This window comes from Pseudopodoces humilis, chromosome 26, assembly GCF_049639895.1.
Source record: "Pseudopodoces humilis isolate 2021_Gansu_Grassland_sample_001 chromosome 26, ASM4963989v1, whole genome shotgun sequence".
Taxonomy (NCBI): Eukaryota; Metazoa; Chordata; class Aves; order Passeriformes; family Paridae; genus Pseudopodoces; species Pseudopodoces humilis.
The window spans coordinates 2,704,784-2,719,371 of NC_142225.1; the positions used below are offsets into that span (position 1 = coordinate 2,704,784).

Here is a 14,588-nt window from a genome sequence, read left to right on the forward strand (position 1 = left end):
GGCACCAGGTCAAATGCTTCCAAGAACGGAATTAGTCCACTCCAGTCACCATCAACTCAAGAACTCCACCGTGTTTCAATTCAGACTTTTCCAAAGTCAGTGTTACAGAGATGTTTATTGGCTTTCTTGCAAAAGTTTACAAGATTTTTTGAACGTTTAAAAATAACAATTACAAAATACCAAAACTCAGTCTGAGAGTAGATTTAGATTAGATATTGGAAAAAAATTCCTTATTCAGAGGGTGGTAAGGCCTTGGCACAGATTCACAGAGAAGCTGTGGCTGCCCCATTCCTGGAAGTGTTTAAAGCCAGGGTGGGCAGAGCTTGGAGCAACCTGGTATAGTGGAAGTTGTCCCTGCCTATGGCAGGGTTTGGAACTTGATGATCTTTAAGGTCTCTTTCAAGCTAGACCATTCCGTGATTGTAGGAAAACCTCAGATACTCTCACAGCTGCCTGTTTACATGAACAGCAGCACAAGTATGAACCCCTCCAGCAAAACACTGTTAAGGAGCTCTCTACCTTGGACAGGGAGGTCTCAGTCCTGCATGGAGGACTCAGCTCTCTTGGCACAATTCACTGCAGGCTCACAGTGACCTCCAAGACAGCGTGGAACATGAGTCTCACCTTCCCCAGCATCTGCTCAGGAAGTCCCAGCCTTCAAGAGGCTCCTGGTCAAGGTCTGTCACAAAGGTTTTATTGCACAACAAATGGCTGCTTGTGCCTCAGGCTGGGGTTTGGCCAAGGGCAAAGCCACAGCCAGAAAAATTTCAGCACAGCAGTGGCCGTGGCAAACATCCCAAATTGAGCAGAAGAAATCACAAACACCCACAGAACATCCACAGGAGCTCACTTGAAGGCAGCACCTCACATGATCATCAAGATGACTCAACCATTTCAACATGTTCTAATACCTTTTCAGAGGACTCCATAAAAAAGCACAAAGAGATTTCAGGCTTTGGAATTAGCCCTAAGTGACAACACACTGTAATTATGTAAACTCATTCATTTTCTGGTGAAGGAAAGCTTTCACCATTGCAGTTTTTTTAATTAGGAAAGAAGCCTCTGTGCTGCAGGAACAGAAAGCCACTCTGCAGCAGGGAAGAGAGAAGTTGTTGGAAGAGCTTTGGCCTTGTAATTGGGGAAGCAGAGTCAGAAACCCAACCCAGCAGCACTCTGGGGTGTTCCCTGCAAGGTGACACTCTTGTTTCTGTCAGGCAAGTTTTACCTCAGCCTCCCAACAACAACCTAGAAAGTAAATTTCCCCTCTCCACAGCATAAACAGGGCACTCCTTCATGCTTTCCTAGTGTTTAGAGAAGTTAGAGCCAACTGAGCTGTTCACAGTGCAGTGATTGACCCTCGCCAGGCAGCTCTGCTCCAGAACCTGCCCTCACAACAAGCCAGCATTTGATCACAGCTTGGTAAAACATTACTGAAAACTTGCCAAAGGGAACTCAGCTCGTTCCTTGTTCCTCTGCAAGGCCTTGGCTGAGCTGTTTCCCCCCACTGGGGCTTGGTTCCCAACTGTGGAGCAGAGATAAGCAGCTGGAGCATGCTGTGTGTGTATAGATTTGGGAGGACTTTGCTCAGAGCACGTTCTGCTCCCTGCCAGGAAAACTGAAGTTTCCAAGCATGTAGCCCTCAGATCCCCTACAGTGAAGCCAATACTGGGCTGCAGCTCCTCTTTGTCACTGTTGTGAGCAAAACACACCTGTGGGCAGCAGTGCAGGTGAGCTGGGAGCAGGAGGCTCAGAGCCTGCTCTCCATGACACTCCAGCTCTCAGCTGCTCCCGGTGAGACAGGCTGGGGGGCAGGAAAATAGGAAATCATGGAGACAAGTGTAAGGGAGAACAAGGCCTGTGAGAGGCTGAATATTCACTGCCAGGAGACTTAATGGAATCTTTTAAGTTGGAAAATTAAATTAAGATCACAGAGTCCAACCATTAACCCAGCATGGCCAGGCCCATCACTAAACCCATCTTTATGGGAAGCTGAAGGATGTCCAGAAGCTCCAACAGTCAGCAATTCCAGTTTTCCCCATAAGGCCACATTTTATTTTCCAGCCTTTTAAATAATACTTTTGTGTGCTATCCTAAACACCTTACAGGAAAGAAATGTTTGGCACTAAAATGCCTTGTGCACCTGCTGTGATGAGGCAAAGGTCTCCAACAAACTGACTGTTAGTCAAGTCTCTCCTGCTTCTATTGCCTTTTAAAGCCAATAGAGATTTTACATTTCCTTGACTCTGCATGATGGATAATTCCCTCCTCAAGTGGCAGGAATTACCTTTTCAGCTCTAGAAAGTGATGCCAGCGTTCTATTCTGCAGCTTTAACTGAACACACAGAAATAGGATGCAGATCCCCAGACTCTGAAGTCTGCAATGTTCACTTCTTTGTGCATGATTAAAGCTCAGATTTACCTCCGTAAAGAATTACCATTTACAATTCATTTCTGCCCAGAGGCTGACCAGGAGGTTCTCCATTTACTTTAATAAATGGTTGATAAGAATAAAAGAGGAAAGATTGGATGCCACAAAACATCAGATCTCCCAGGTCATTTGCAACTTGCCAAGTGGAACAGTGACTCAGAAGGTGAGCATTCCTCCCCAGCAGTGGAGAGGCTGCTCAAAGCAGGACATGGAATTTGGGAGCTCAGGCAGTGCTTCACTCCCCTGCCTGTCAAATGAGTCACTTGAATTTCAACAATATTTAAATAATAGCCTGCATTTCCCAGGCAGCAGCAGTAGCCAGCACACTACAAGCACAGCACTATCATTTCCATGTTACAAAATGTGCAGGTGTCTCCACTCACACCCACCTGACAGAGCTCTGCAGTTGAATTTGATTAAGAAATAATCCACACAGAAAACTCCAAGCAGCAAGACACAGGGCCCACAGCAGTCCCAGGGACAGGCACTCCTTATGTAACAGGGATAGATACTGCCATGCCTAGGAAAGCACAGGGCTGGGAATTAGGATGCATGTTTGCCAAACAAACAGCTCTCCAAACATCCCCACTCTGGCTGTCAACACTCTCACTGTTCTAGACAGCCCTGTTTGTAACTGCTCTAACTGCTGCATCCAGGGGCACCTTTGATTTTCACAAGGCCTGGCTCTACTCCAAGAGCAAACTTAATTTTCTGGCTCAATTTAGGGAATTCAACCCATCTAGCTGCCGCTTGGAAAGGCCCTGTAGGACACTATGTTCAGAAAATTTTGAAACATTTTGCCTAGACAGTAACAAAAGGAGGATCAAGAGCTGAGGAAAAAATTGATTTGTTATTCCAGGACAGCGTCCAGTTACCATTTCCACTCCAGCTGCCCTGACTATATGAGGGGCGAATCTGAAACGTTGGCAGTGCTGTTTGGCACAGTCAGCTGTAGTGGGTACCCACTGGTTTGTCACACTACAGACACTTCCCAGCTCTGTCAGGGTGGGGCTCTGCAGCTGATGCAGAGTGGGAAAGTGCCAAACCTCTAACAGAGACAGTTCTGCTGTTCAGTCACAATCTTTCCAAGCAGTGCTGCTCAGACTGATCACACCACCAAGCAGATGTTTTCTTATCTCCCATTCCAATTGCCACTGAAGGGCAAGAGCAGGCAGAATGGGAAGGCAGAACACTGGCAGTTACCAGGAGTGCTCTGCAATCAAACAGAATTCAGAGGTGCAAGGCTGAGTGCAGACACTGAAGAGGATTTAGTGATCTACTCTGCAAAGCCTACAACTCAAGAACCCAGACAATTCTTACTTTTCCTAGCCACAAACCTGAAAAAGCACTGATAACTAGTGTTGAGATGGCACTTTCAGGCTAGCAGGACTACATCCAGCTGCAGTTGGCTGGCTGGATGCAAAAGCTGAAAGTATTAGTAGATTAACAGATAGAAAACAGATTATTGGACTTTAAGGCACTTCATTTTGTTTATTTCTTTAGGCAGCACTTTTTAAAAGTACCTTAATACAGAACATTTTTTAATTCACTTTGGAATGAACTCATAGTTAGTGAGGTATCGCAGACTTACAGAAAGGAGAATCTTTGAGGCTCTCAGATTCCCCCCTTGCTCCTTTCATCACATTCCATCAATTACTCAGCTGCAGACACCTCACACCCTCTGCAGTTCTGCTTGAATCAACCTCTCACTGACTTTTCTAAGAGGGGACAGGCAAGTCACCGTGAAAGGTGACTGACAAGGCACACAGATGGTGGGACCACAGCTCCCAGCATAGTGTGGGGACACAGCAGATGTAGAGATAAAAAAATAAATAAGATTTTAAGATGTACCATCTAAAATCTGGTTCTAGTTTCCTCTTTGTCCTCTATAAAGAGGTAAAGAGTCCCAGAGCTGAGCTCCTCTCTCCTCATGGGAAACCTGAGCATGGAGCAGGATAGAACACTGCTACCTGCAGCACTGGCACCTGCAATGTCACACTATTTTTCAGGGTGTGTCTCCCTTCCTAAAAAAGTCTTCTACTAGTTGATCAAATGTCTGTGAGGAATTCTGCTTTAGGATATTTAAGGGAGTGAGCAAATACTGCTCTGCAAATCTAGTTGCAAGGTGCTCACTGGAAACAGATGCTGCCCCTGCTCTTCCCGGCTGCTCCCCACTCAGCTCTTCCTTCTCACCCTTGTGGCAAGTGCAGCCTTCTTTGGAGCGGAGAGCTGGATCACAGTAGTGCTGAAGAACCTTAACATCTGTGAATGTTTCAGGTTTCTCAGTATTTTTCTCTGGGGACTCATAAATGACCCCTTGGGGCACAGAACGCCATGGGGCTCTTTTCCAGAGACTCGTGTGTTTCTGCCTCCTCCTTCGGCTTTGCCAGTGTCCAGACTCTTGCACAGCCTTTGAGACTTTGAAGTCAGGAAGTACCTGGGGAGCAGAGCTCAGGAATTCCTGAAAGTAAACCTGGCACATGTCACCCTTCACAATGGGAACGATGGAGCAGGGTTTCAGCCACTTCACAAACTCGCGCAGCTCTGCAAAGGACGAGTGATCCGAGTATGGGATGAGGTGAATGTTGGGGTGGGTGACCTTCATGGGCCTGCCGGTGGGAATGATGGCAATGGTGGGGTGAAGTGTGTTCCAGGTGACGAGTGTGTCCCAGCGGATCTCGGCAACATCCACGGCGCGGATCCAGCCTGCGCCCTCCTCGGCAGTGAATACGTCCGGCAGCTCCAGCAGCCGCATCTGCTCCAGGCGCCACGGGCTCACTACCACCCACGTGCCAAACTCCAGCGCCAGGTCCATCAGCAGCGTCTCCTTGCCCAGGGTGTACACACCTGCCAGGGGAGCAGCAGCTCAAGGACAGGGCAGGGGGACACAAGCCCTGGCTGGGGCTATGCTGGAGGGAGGGCAGCACTCACCAATGACCACGTGGTGCTGCGGGTGGGCACGGATGAGGTGGGCAGCCTGGAGGGTGGCCAGCGCCCGCGAGGGGAGGGCCCGCTGGGGGTGACAGTTGGTGTTGTCCAGGTACAGGCAGTCGATGTGGCGGCCCCTCAGTGCTGGCTCACTCTGCATGGCACTCGTGTAGCGGAAATCTCCTGCACGGACAGGGATGGCAGGGTAGGGCCCAGAGCGGGCATGGAGTTTCCCTCACTGAGGGTATTTCAGAACCATCTGGTAACAATTCTGTGCCATGTGCTCTGGCACAACCCTGCTTAAGCAAGGAGCTGGGACTAGGTGACCTGGCAGTCCCTTCCAAACTGACCAATTTTGTGATTCTGTGATTGTGGGAACCTGCCATGTACCTGTGTAGAGGATGGTGCCAAAGGTACCCTCAAAGAGGAACATAACGGAGCCAGGGCAGTGGTTGGAGTCGATCAGCGTCACCGTCACCTCATCCACGACATGGCTCTGCCCCACCTCCAGCGGCCGGATCCAGCACATCGGCACCTGCAGGGGCCAAGGTGTGAGGGCTGGGCAGGGCAGGTGAGGAGGGTTGGGACAAGTAGATGGGGTGCCCAGGCGATGAGGGCCGGGACGGGCAGGACACACCTACCTGCAGGCGGCGGTGCAGGAGGCGGGCGGTGAGCGGGGAGCAGTACAGCGGGCGGCTCCAGGTGCTGGACAGCCCCACCGTGTGGTCCGAGTGCATGTGGGACAGGAAGAAGAGGCGGGCACCGGCCGCCCTCCGCAGGCTCCAGAAGTCCACGGCGATGGGGGTCCCAGGCAGCACCGTCCCGCTCATGGCGGGCCAGACCCCTGCTCCCCTCACACCAGTTTTGGCGGGAAGCGCCGCGCACGCGCCGGCGGAGCGGGGCGTGACCGGGGCCGGGCCGCGCGCCAGGGGCGGGGCAGCGCCATATGCGCGGGGGTCACGTGGGCGGGGCGGTGGGACCGGCGGGCGGAGCGGCACCGGGAACGGGACTGGGGTCGGGGCCTGGGAGTAGGGTTGGGACCGGGACCGCATCCTGGGATCTGCGACTGGGATCGGGACGGGGACTTGGGACTGCGACTGGCACCGGCTCCTAGGACTCGGAGCGGGAGCGGCGCGGGGCCATGCCGTACCTGGGCGGCGAGGAGGCGCAGCGGGAGCTCCGCCGGGCGCTGTCGAACCCGCACGTGCAGGCGGACCCGGCGCGGTATCGCGGCGCCGTGCTGCGCGTGATCCGGTACGGCGGGCGGGCCGGGCGGGGGGCGCGGGACCGGGCCGCGCCGCGCTGAGCCCCGTGCCTGCCGCAGGCTGATGGCGCAGGGCGTCGACGTGTCGGGGCTGTTCCCAGAGATGGTGAAGGCGGGCGCGGTGCCGGACGTGGTGCAGAAGAAGCTGGTGTCCTTCTACGTGCGCTCCCAGGCCCCGCGGCAGCCGCAGCTGGCGCTGCTCGCCGTCAACTCCCTGCGCAAGGACTGCGCGCACCCCAGCCCGGCCGTGAGGGGGCTCGCCCTGCGCACCATGTGCGGCCTCAGGTGTGGCGGGGCCCGGGGCGGGCCGCGGGCTGTCCCCGGCCGCGGTGCCCCTCTGACGGCCGGCTGCCCTCCCGCAGGATGCCCGGGATCCAGGAGTACCTGCAGCAGCCCCTCGTGAGCGGGCTGAGGGACAAGGCGTCCTACGTGCGCAGGGTGGCCGTGCTAGGCTGTGCCAAGATGGTGAAGCTGCAGGGGGACTGCGAAGTGGGTGAGTGGGTGCCGCCCGTGGGGCGGCTGGGGGTGCCGCCCGTGGGGCTGGGGATGCTGGCCGTGGAGCTGGGGACGCGCAGGTGCTGTGTTCGTGATGTACGTTCAGGTTTTAGGGCTCTCCTGGGCTCCTGCGCTGCCCCTGTGTTATCGTGGCTGCAGGGCAGAAAGAGAGGAAAAGTGGAGGGTAATTAATGGAAGACTGAGAAAATTGGGATTGTTCAGCCTGGAGAGGAGAAAGCTCCGGGGAGACCTGATTGTGGCCTTCCAGTACCTGAAGGGAGCCTGTAAGAGAGAGAGAGGGACTTCGGAGAAGGGCGTGGAGTGACAGGACAAGGAGGAGCGGCTTTAAACTGAAAGAGAGCAGGTTTAGGATATTGGGAAGGAATTGTTCCCTGTGAGGTTGGAGAGGCCCTGGCACAGGTTGCCCAGAGCAGCTGTGGCTGCCCCTGGATCCCTGGAAGTGCCCAAGGCCAGGTTGCACAGGGCTTGGAGCCACCTGGGATAGTGGAAAGTGTCCCTGCCCATGGCAGGAGTGGCACTGAATGAGTTTTAAAGTCCATTCCAACCCATAACATTCTATGACTTAGTGATACAATGATTTTCTTCCATCCCCAGTCTCTGATCAGCCAGGGGTCACTGTGACCCACACAGACCCTCAGGGAAAAGCTGTGCCAAGGGCAGGTGTTCTTGCAGTGTTTGAAGTTTTGTTGATCCAGTTCAAGCCACGTCTTTTTTTTCTGATAAATACAATGATTAAACTGCAGTGTGGCAGTAGATCTTGATGGCAGGAGCTCTGTGCTTTGCAGATGGTGCTCTGGTGAACGAGCTCTACAGTTTGCTTCGTGACCAGGACCCCATTGTGGTAGTGAACTGTCTGAGGGCCTTGGAAGAGATCCTGAAGAAGGAGGGAGGTGTTGTCATCAACAAACCCATTGCCCATCATCTCCTCAACAGGTTTGGTTTTTTTTGGTATTAAGATGGTGCTGGAAGCTTCTCTCTTGTTCTCATGTTTTCTATGCAGAGGCAGTTTCTGGGGGGACATAACCTACCTCTCTCCTACCCAAAGATGGAGGTGGCCATCCTAAGATAAACTAAACCACTTCAGGCTTAAGAGAAATCTGGGATGCCCAGCTCTTCCAGGCAGTCTTTGCCTCAGCTGATGGTTTGGTTTGTAATTGTAGGTTAATGTGATTAGACTTTTGGGATTTTTATAGTGATAATACACATGATATATCTGTGGGACAGGTATGTTCTAGTGTGTCTCTCCAGATCCACTGAAAGATATATAGCTGTCGTGCTTGAAGAAATCAGTTTTTCTGCAGGTAATTCTACTTGATGTAGGAAAAGAGGGGTATTGCTCTGCCCAGATGGTTCTTCTCAGTGTTGCTGCCTGGTCTAAACACCAGCAAAAGTGCACATGACTGATACTGAATTAATAACCAGGCAGTTCTCTCGTGGTGAAACTGTGGCATCCACTTGGTTGGGAGCAGAGGCCATAAAGAAGCTGGAGGCTGAGGCCTCTGCACAGATGTTCCTGCTCTCCCTGACTCATGCCCCTGTGCTCCTGGCAGGATGCCTGACCTGGATCAGTGGGGGCAGAGTGAGGTGCTCACCTTCCTGCTGCGCTACAAACCGCGCAGCGAGGACGAGCTCTTCGACATCCTCAACCTGCTCGATGGCTACCTCAAGAGCAGCAGTCCCAGCGTTGTGATGGCAGCCACCAAGCTGTTCCTGGTGCTGGCCAGGGAGTACCCAGATGTGCAGACAGATGTGCTGGTGCGGGTGAAGGGCCCGCTGCTGTCTGCCTGCACCTCGGAGAGCAGGGAGCTGTGCTTCACTGCACTCTGCCACGTGCGCCAGATCCTCAGGACCCTGCCCGGCCACTTCAGCAGCCACTACAAAAAGTTCTTCTGCTCCTACTCAGAGCCCCACTATATCAAATGCCAGAAGATGGAGGTGCTGTGTGAGCTGGTGAATGATGAAAATGTGCAGCAGGTTCTGGAGGAGCTGAAGGGTTACTGCACTGACGTGTCAGTGGAGCTGGCGCAGGGAGCAATCTTTGCCATAGGTGAGAGCTGTACCTTGGCTTGGCTGCAGCCCTGGGCCTTTCAGAGGGGCTGTTCTCTGCTAAGGGGTACCTGGGCAAGCACCAAGTCACTGCTCTGTGCTGCAGCAGCACAGACTCCAACCTGCCCAGGAGTGGTTTGTGTCAGTGTTTCTGAAGCACTGATTATTTCAGAAGTCCTAGCATTGAGCTGCTTCAGGTTGTGCAGAAAGTCCTTGAATCTTGTGCTGTGAGGAGATGCTCTAGAGAAAATGCGACATTTCATCTTTTTAATGAGCCTTAGAGTGTTCAGTGCAGCTGTGCAGGGGGTGGAGGAGCTCTAATACCTGTTTGTTCTTTGAGTTGTGGTGGGGGCAGAGCTAAGGTGATAGTTTTGGTTTTGTGAGCTTTAAAAATAGGTGAATTATGACAGTATTCATAAGGACAAAATTAGGGATGGTAAAATGCCTTTTTTATTGTATTACATTTAAGGAAAGTTCCGAAATCTTCTGAGGCATTGCCTCAAAGAAAAGAACATGTCCCTGGTGTGGAGAACAAGCTCATTTGGCCACACTTTCAGAAATGGTAGTCAGAAGGGAAAGGAGAGAGACTTTCTTTAAAGAGAGTTTGTGATGAGTAGCTGCGCTCATGATTCCTGTTTCACTCTGATAGAAGGTTGATTTTTATATCTTTTTGGCATCCTTGCAGCCAGTATTGCCAGGACATACACAGAGCAGTGTGTGGGGATTCTGACAGAGCTTCTAGGGCTTCAGCAGGAGCACATCACCTCAGGTAACCATTGCAGACTGCTGCCTGCTTTGTGCTCTCAGGAGGTGCCCTTGCTGGGGCTTGTGATCCCAAACTCAACACCCTCAAAGGCACTTGGCTTTCAGTTTAATTGGTACCTTCAGGTGGAAGTTTTCCAGGTGGGTTGAGGGGTAAAAAGTGTGTTCCTTCTGCAGGAACTGCTCTCTGTGGGAAAGGGGAAGATGGTTGTAGCTGTGTTTGTGCTTCTTTCTGGCTGCCACCTGCTGACTCAGGGAGAGACATTTTACTGTGGCTCAGCAGAGACATTTTACTGTCTGTTTGAGAGCCAAGATGATTAACAGATCTTTTGAATCTCTGTGATTTCTGTTCCTCACATAATGGTCTGAGTCAGTTGTACCCAAGCTTCCTTTATTCTCTTCTGCTCTCAGATCCACCTTCACATCACTGCTGTTCCTGCTGCTCTTTTTTAACTGGTCTTGCTCTCAGGTTTGAAAACCACACAGCTTGCACTCAGCTGTTGAATTCCATCTCAGGAGCTGTTGGTGTGTCTGAGTGAGCAAAAAAACCCTTAAAGTTTTGACCTAAAGTTCACGAGCCTCATTTCGAATTGGGGTCAGCTTTAATTTGTCATTCTAACCTCATGTGTCTGAAGCATCGTGAGTCAGAGGCTTTTTGAAGGCTGGCAGTGGCCAGAAGAGAGGCTACTCTCCAGCAGAGGAACAATCTGAAGTCTCAGTGCTTTATTTTAGACCTGGTGCAGCTTTACTCTGACAAATGCAATGTCATGGGATTGGGAAGGAGGGTGCCTCAAATCACAGTCACAGGTAGGGCACTGACCCTCCTGGCTGAGATTTGCAAAGCTTCTTGAGTAGGGGGGGGCAGTTGAAATGATTTTTTTTTCCCCCTAATGGTTTTTATAACTTTGGGGATGCTGGTAACTTGTTTTTCTTGCAGCTGTGGTCCGTGCTTTCCGAGACCTAGCCTGGCTGTGTCCCCAGTGCACAGATGCCGTGTGCCAGGCGCTGCCTGGCTGTGAGGACACCATCCAGGACAACGAGGTGAGGTGACAGTGCTCGGGGGAGGATGGACAAGGACTGTTCATCTTCCTTCTGCCTGGAGATTGGGGGCAAAAATCAGAAATCCTCAGATTTGTTCTCTCAGCGTGCTAATTTTATGCCAGCATGTGGCACACAGCAGCTGTTTGCTGGTGTTCCTGTGGTTCCTTTAGGGCAAGCAAGCGCTGGTCTGGCTCCTGGGCACACATGGGGAGAAGATCCCCAATGCTCCCTATGTCTTGGAGGACTTTGTGGAGAATGTGAAGTCTGAGACATTCCCAGCAGTGAAGATGGAGCTCCTGACGGCGCTGCTGCAGCTCTTCCTGGCCCGGCCCGCCGAGTGCCAGGACATGTTGGGCAGGCTGCTCTACTACTGCATTGGTGGGTTCCCTGTGTCGTCACAGGCTTTGGGACCTGCTCTGGCTGTGTCCCCAGGCTGTGTCAGCATCTCAGATACTCTGATGCTTCTGAGGAGGCCATCCAGGCTGGCAGGGACAGGTGGTTCCATGCCTTAGGCTGCTGTCTGGCCCCTGGCTGCCTGGTGGATGTGGAGTTACAGAGTCATGGAATGGTTTGGTTGGGAAGGGAACTTAAAGATCATCCAGTTCCACCCCCTGTCCTGAGCAGGGACACCTTCCCTGTCCAGCCTGGCTTTGGACACTTCCAGGGATCCAGGGGCAGCCACAGCTTCTCTGGGCAGCCTGTTCCAGGGCCTCCCCACCCTTACAGGGAACAGTTCCTTCCCAATATCCCAGCCAATCCTGCCTTCTGTTAGTTTTAAAACATCCCCCCTTGTCCTTTCGCTGTCTGCCTGTAAGCAGGCTTGCATTGTATCCCTGAAAGTCTGTTTTTGATAATTGTCAGTACTCTGGGGAAATGTGGCTGGTAGGATTCTCCATGAATTGCATCTCTGATTCCCAGAGGAAGAGCAGGACATGGCTGTGCGGGACCGTGGGCTGTTCTACTATCGCCTTCTGCAGTCTGGGGTGGAGGAAGTGAAGCGAGTCCTGTGCAGCCCCAAGTCTGACCCCTCCCTGGGGCTCCTGGGGGACCAGAGCAAGCAGCCTGTCAATGCCTGGGCTTGGGAGTTCAACACTCTGGCCACAGTTTATGGCAGAGAGCGCTGGGCACTCGCCACTGCTCAGCAGCCTGTGGAACCCTCTTACTCTTGCTCGCCTTATGCTGACTCCAGGAACAGAGACACAGGTAAACCTGCCTCACCTTCCTCTGGGAGCCATTCTCCCCTTGCCAGCAGATCACAGAATCCCAGAATGGTTTGGGTTGGAAGGAGCCCTGAAATTCCTCTTGTTCCACCCGTGCCATGGGCAGGGAACTTCCACTGTCCCAGGCTGCTCCAAGTCCTGTCCAACCTGGCCTGGAACACTTCCAGGGATCCAGGGGCAGCCACAGCTGCTCTGGGCAGCCAGGATGTTCTCCTGTGGGTTTGTCTGGAAGAATGTCAGAGTGCTTTGGGAATTTGGTGTTCTGATCACCTTGTGCAGTGTGTGGCTGGTCCCTCACTAGCCCAGGGAACGCTGCAGGTGGTACTGGGATTCCAGCCTTCCTCTGCTCCATCAGATGGGCTTTGTGGAGCTGGGAGCTGCATCTCATATGTGTTTGTGCTTTCATTTCAGAGTCACTGGTTTCTGAAGGGAGTAAGGAAGTCCTTGAGGTTCACCCTGATACTCCAGTGTCTGAAGGGAATAAAGAACTCCTCAAGGCTCATCCTGATGCAGGCAGCCTAAGCTTGATTCCTGATGTTTCCCTGACTGCAGAAGAGTTTGAGAAGACCTGGCTGAGCCTGGACACGAGCTGCCAGCTCTCTCTGCCCTGGTGTGGGCTTGTCCATGCAGACACCATCCAGACAGCCCTTCGTGTTGTGCACATCCAGACCATTGCCATGAGCAAAGCTGGAGCCCAGCCCTGGAAAGCTTATCTGAGTGCCCAGGATGACTCGGGCTGCCTCTTCCTCACAGAGCTCCTGCTTGAGGCAGCAGATACAGAGCTGCAGATTTCGGTGAAGCAAAATGAAACAAAGCCAGAGGCTCTGCAATCCTTCATCTCAGCCTTGAGGACAGTCCTGGAGGCGGTGGCTGGACTGGAGTCTTGACTGGTCCCTGCTCCCAGCAGGATGCATCCTCAGGGCACAGGAAAAGTTGATTTCTCTGGCTTTTGCCACACCCAGTGCTGGTTTGGTAGTTTGAAACTACACAGTTTGCAGTTTACCTGGAAAGCCTGGGTGGTGTGGGGGAAGCTGGGGCTGGGGAACAGGGTAGGGTCACTCTGGTGTGAATCACATGACTGCTGGCATCTGTGGGGGTTGTCATGAGGCACAAATGTCACTGATGGAACCAGAACTGAGCAGAATCCAGGGGTGTGTTTTAGAGAGGTTTTTTCCCTGAGAATTATAAATAATTAAAACAAACAAAACAAAATGCCAGAGGCACCAGGACTCTGCCACTTATCTCACACTAAGAGGATCAGTGCAGTGAGGAGAGAATATTTCTTTCTTGGCTCCCTTTACATTTATTTTAATTTGCTGTCTGATTTTATTAGTAGCTTTACTTGGGGGTGAAGAGAGCTCTGCTGTGCCAGAGGAGGGTATGCAGAGTACATCCTGCTCACTGGAACCAGCATGGTCCACTTCCAAGAGACGGGTTTTTAGTTTGAATGTGTTACTGAGGTGAGAATTGCCCTCTCTGAAGTTCCCCCCAGCTCCCTGTGCTCTTTCCAGACTCACTGACTGAGGGTGAGGTATGCAGTGAGATTGACCTAACAGGGCTTTAGGTACTCTGTGAGGAGCACAAGCTTTTTTTGACCCTATTCTGCCTGATTTCTTGTAATTTTTGATTTCTTTGAATGATATGATTGGCCCTCAAATGGCACTATGCCTTCCATGCACTTCACTGAAACCCTGTCACTGTTAGAGAGACTTCTGCTTTTCCTAATAAAAATGTGAATCCTGTTTGGTTGATTTCTGGAGTTTCTTGTTCCTTCAACCCTCAGGGCTGTGGATGGAGTGGTGTGATCACTGCTGTTGATCAGGGCAGCTCTGCAGCCCAGCTCCTGCCTCTGTCTCCAACAGGGCTTTTCTCTCTCACCTTCCTTGAAGCAAAGCTTTAAGGAGTGACTGGGCAATAATTAGTCTCAAATGTCAAATTAATGTAAAGGGTGAACCTGCAGGTGAACTGTAGCTGTAGCAGGGCTCCTGTTAACAGTTCCCACAGCTGTGTTGTGTCCCTGTCCTCAGGGAGAGCTGCACTGTAGCATTGGCATTATGCAGTTTTCAGGGAAAAGTAGCTGAGAACTTGGCAGTCCATCGTTTACTTTGCTGTGGCCACACCAAGACTTCTATAATCTGCTGGAGTCAGGTGTGATCGTCTCTTTTGGCAAAAGCCATGAGAATGGCTGGAAGAGTTGACCTGAAGCACATGGAGGGGGTTTTTCTGGAAGTCACACAGTCCAGGGCAGTAGCACCTCTTTGGGTGTCAGCATCTGCCTGAAGGATTTTTTCAAAGTATTTTACAGCTGATGTGGAAAACAGACTAGAACTTCCCTGGAAAGTGTCCAAGGCTGGGTTGGGCTCATGGAGCAACCTGGGATAGT

The 14,588-nt window shown here is 52.0% G+C and overlaps 2 protein-coding genes across 3 annotated transcripts; one reads left to right on the forward strand and one right to left on the reverse strand.

Moving 5' to 3' along the window:
* Positions 1-254: 254 nt before the first annotated feature.
* DCLRE1B (DNA cross-link repair 1B) lies at positions 255-6,239 on the reverse strand. Its single transcript, XM_005530136.3, has 4 exons — positions 5,998-6,239; positions 5,747-5,891; positions 5,360-5,539; positions 255-5,275 (listed from the first exon to the last, which is right to left on the reverse strand). The coding sequence occupies exons 1-4, from the start codon at positions 6,184-6,186 to the stop codon at positions 4,434-4,436; spliced, it is 1,356 nt and encodes a 451-aa protein (XP_005530193.1). The 5' UTR covers positions 6,187-6,239; the 3' UTR covers positions 255-4,433.
* Positions 6,240-6,342: 103 nt separating this feature from the next.
* On the forward strand, positions 6,343-13,947 carry AP4B1 (adaptor related protein complex 4 subunit beta 1). 2 transcript variants are annotated; one of them, XM_005530214.3, is made up of 10 exons: positions 6,343-6,610; positions 6,681-6,905; positions 6,983-7,113; positions 7,922-8,069; positions 8,687-9,183; positions 9,868-9,951; positions 10,882-10,985; positions 11,156-11,363; positions 11,904-12,188; positions 12,617-13,947. In XM_005530214.3, exons 1-10 carry the CDS (start codon positions 6,498-6,500, stop codon positions 13,090-13,092), a joined length of 2,271 nt encoding a protein of 756 aa, XP_005530271.1. In that variant the 5' UTR covers positions 6,343-6,497; the 3' UTR covers positions 13,093-13,947. The 2 variants fall into 2 exon arrangements, with proteins under 2 accessions (XP_005530271.1, XP_014114453.1); XM_014258978.2 differs by having other exon boundaries at positions 6,722-6,905.
* The last annotated feature ends 641 nt before the right edge of the window (positions 13,948-14,588 follow it).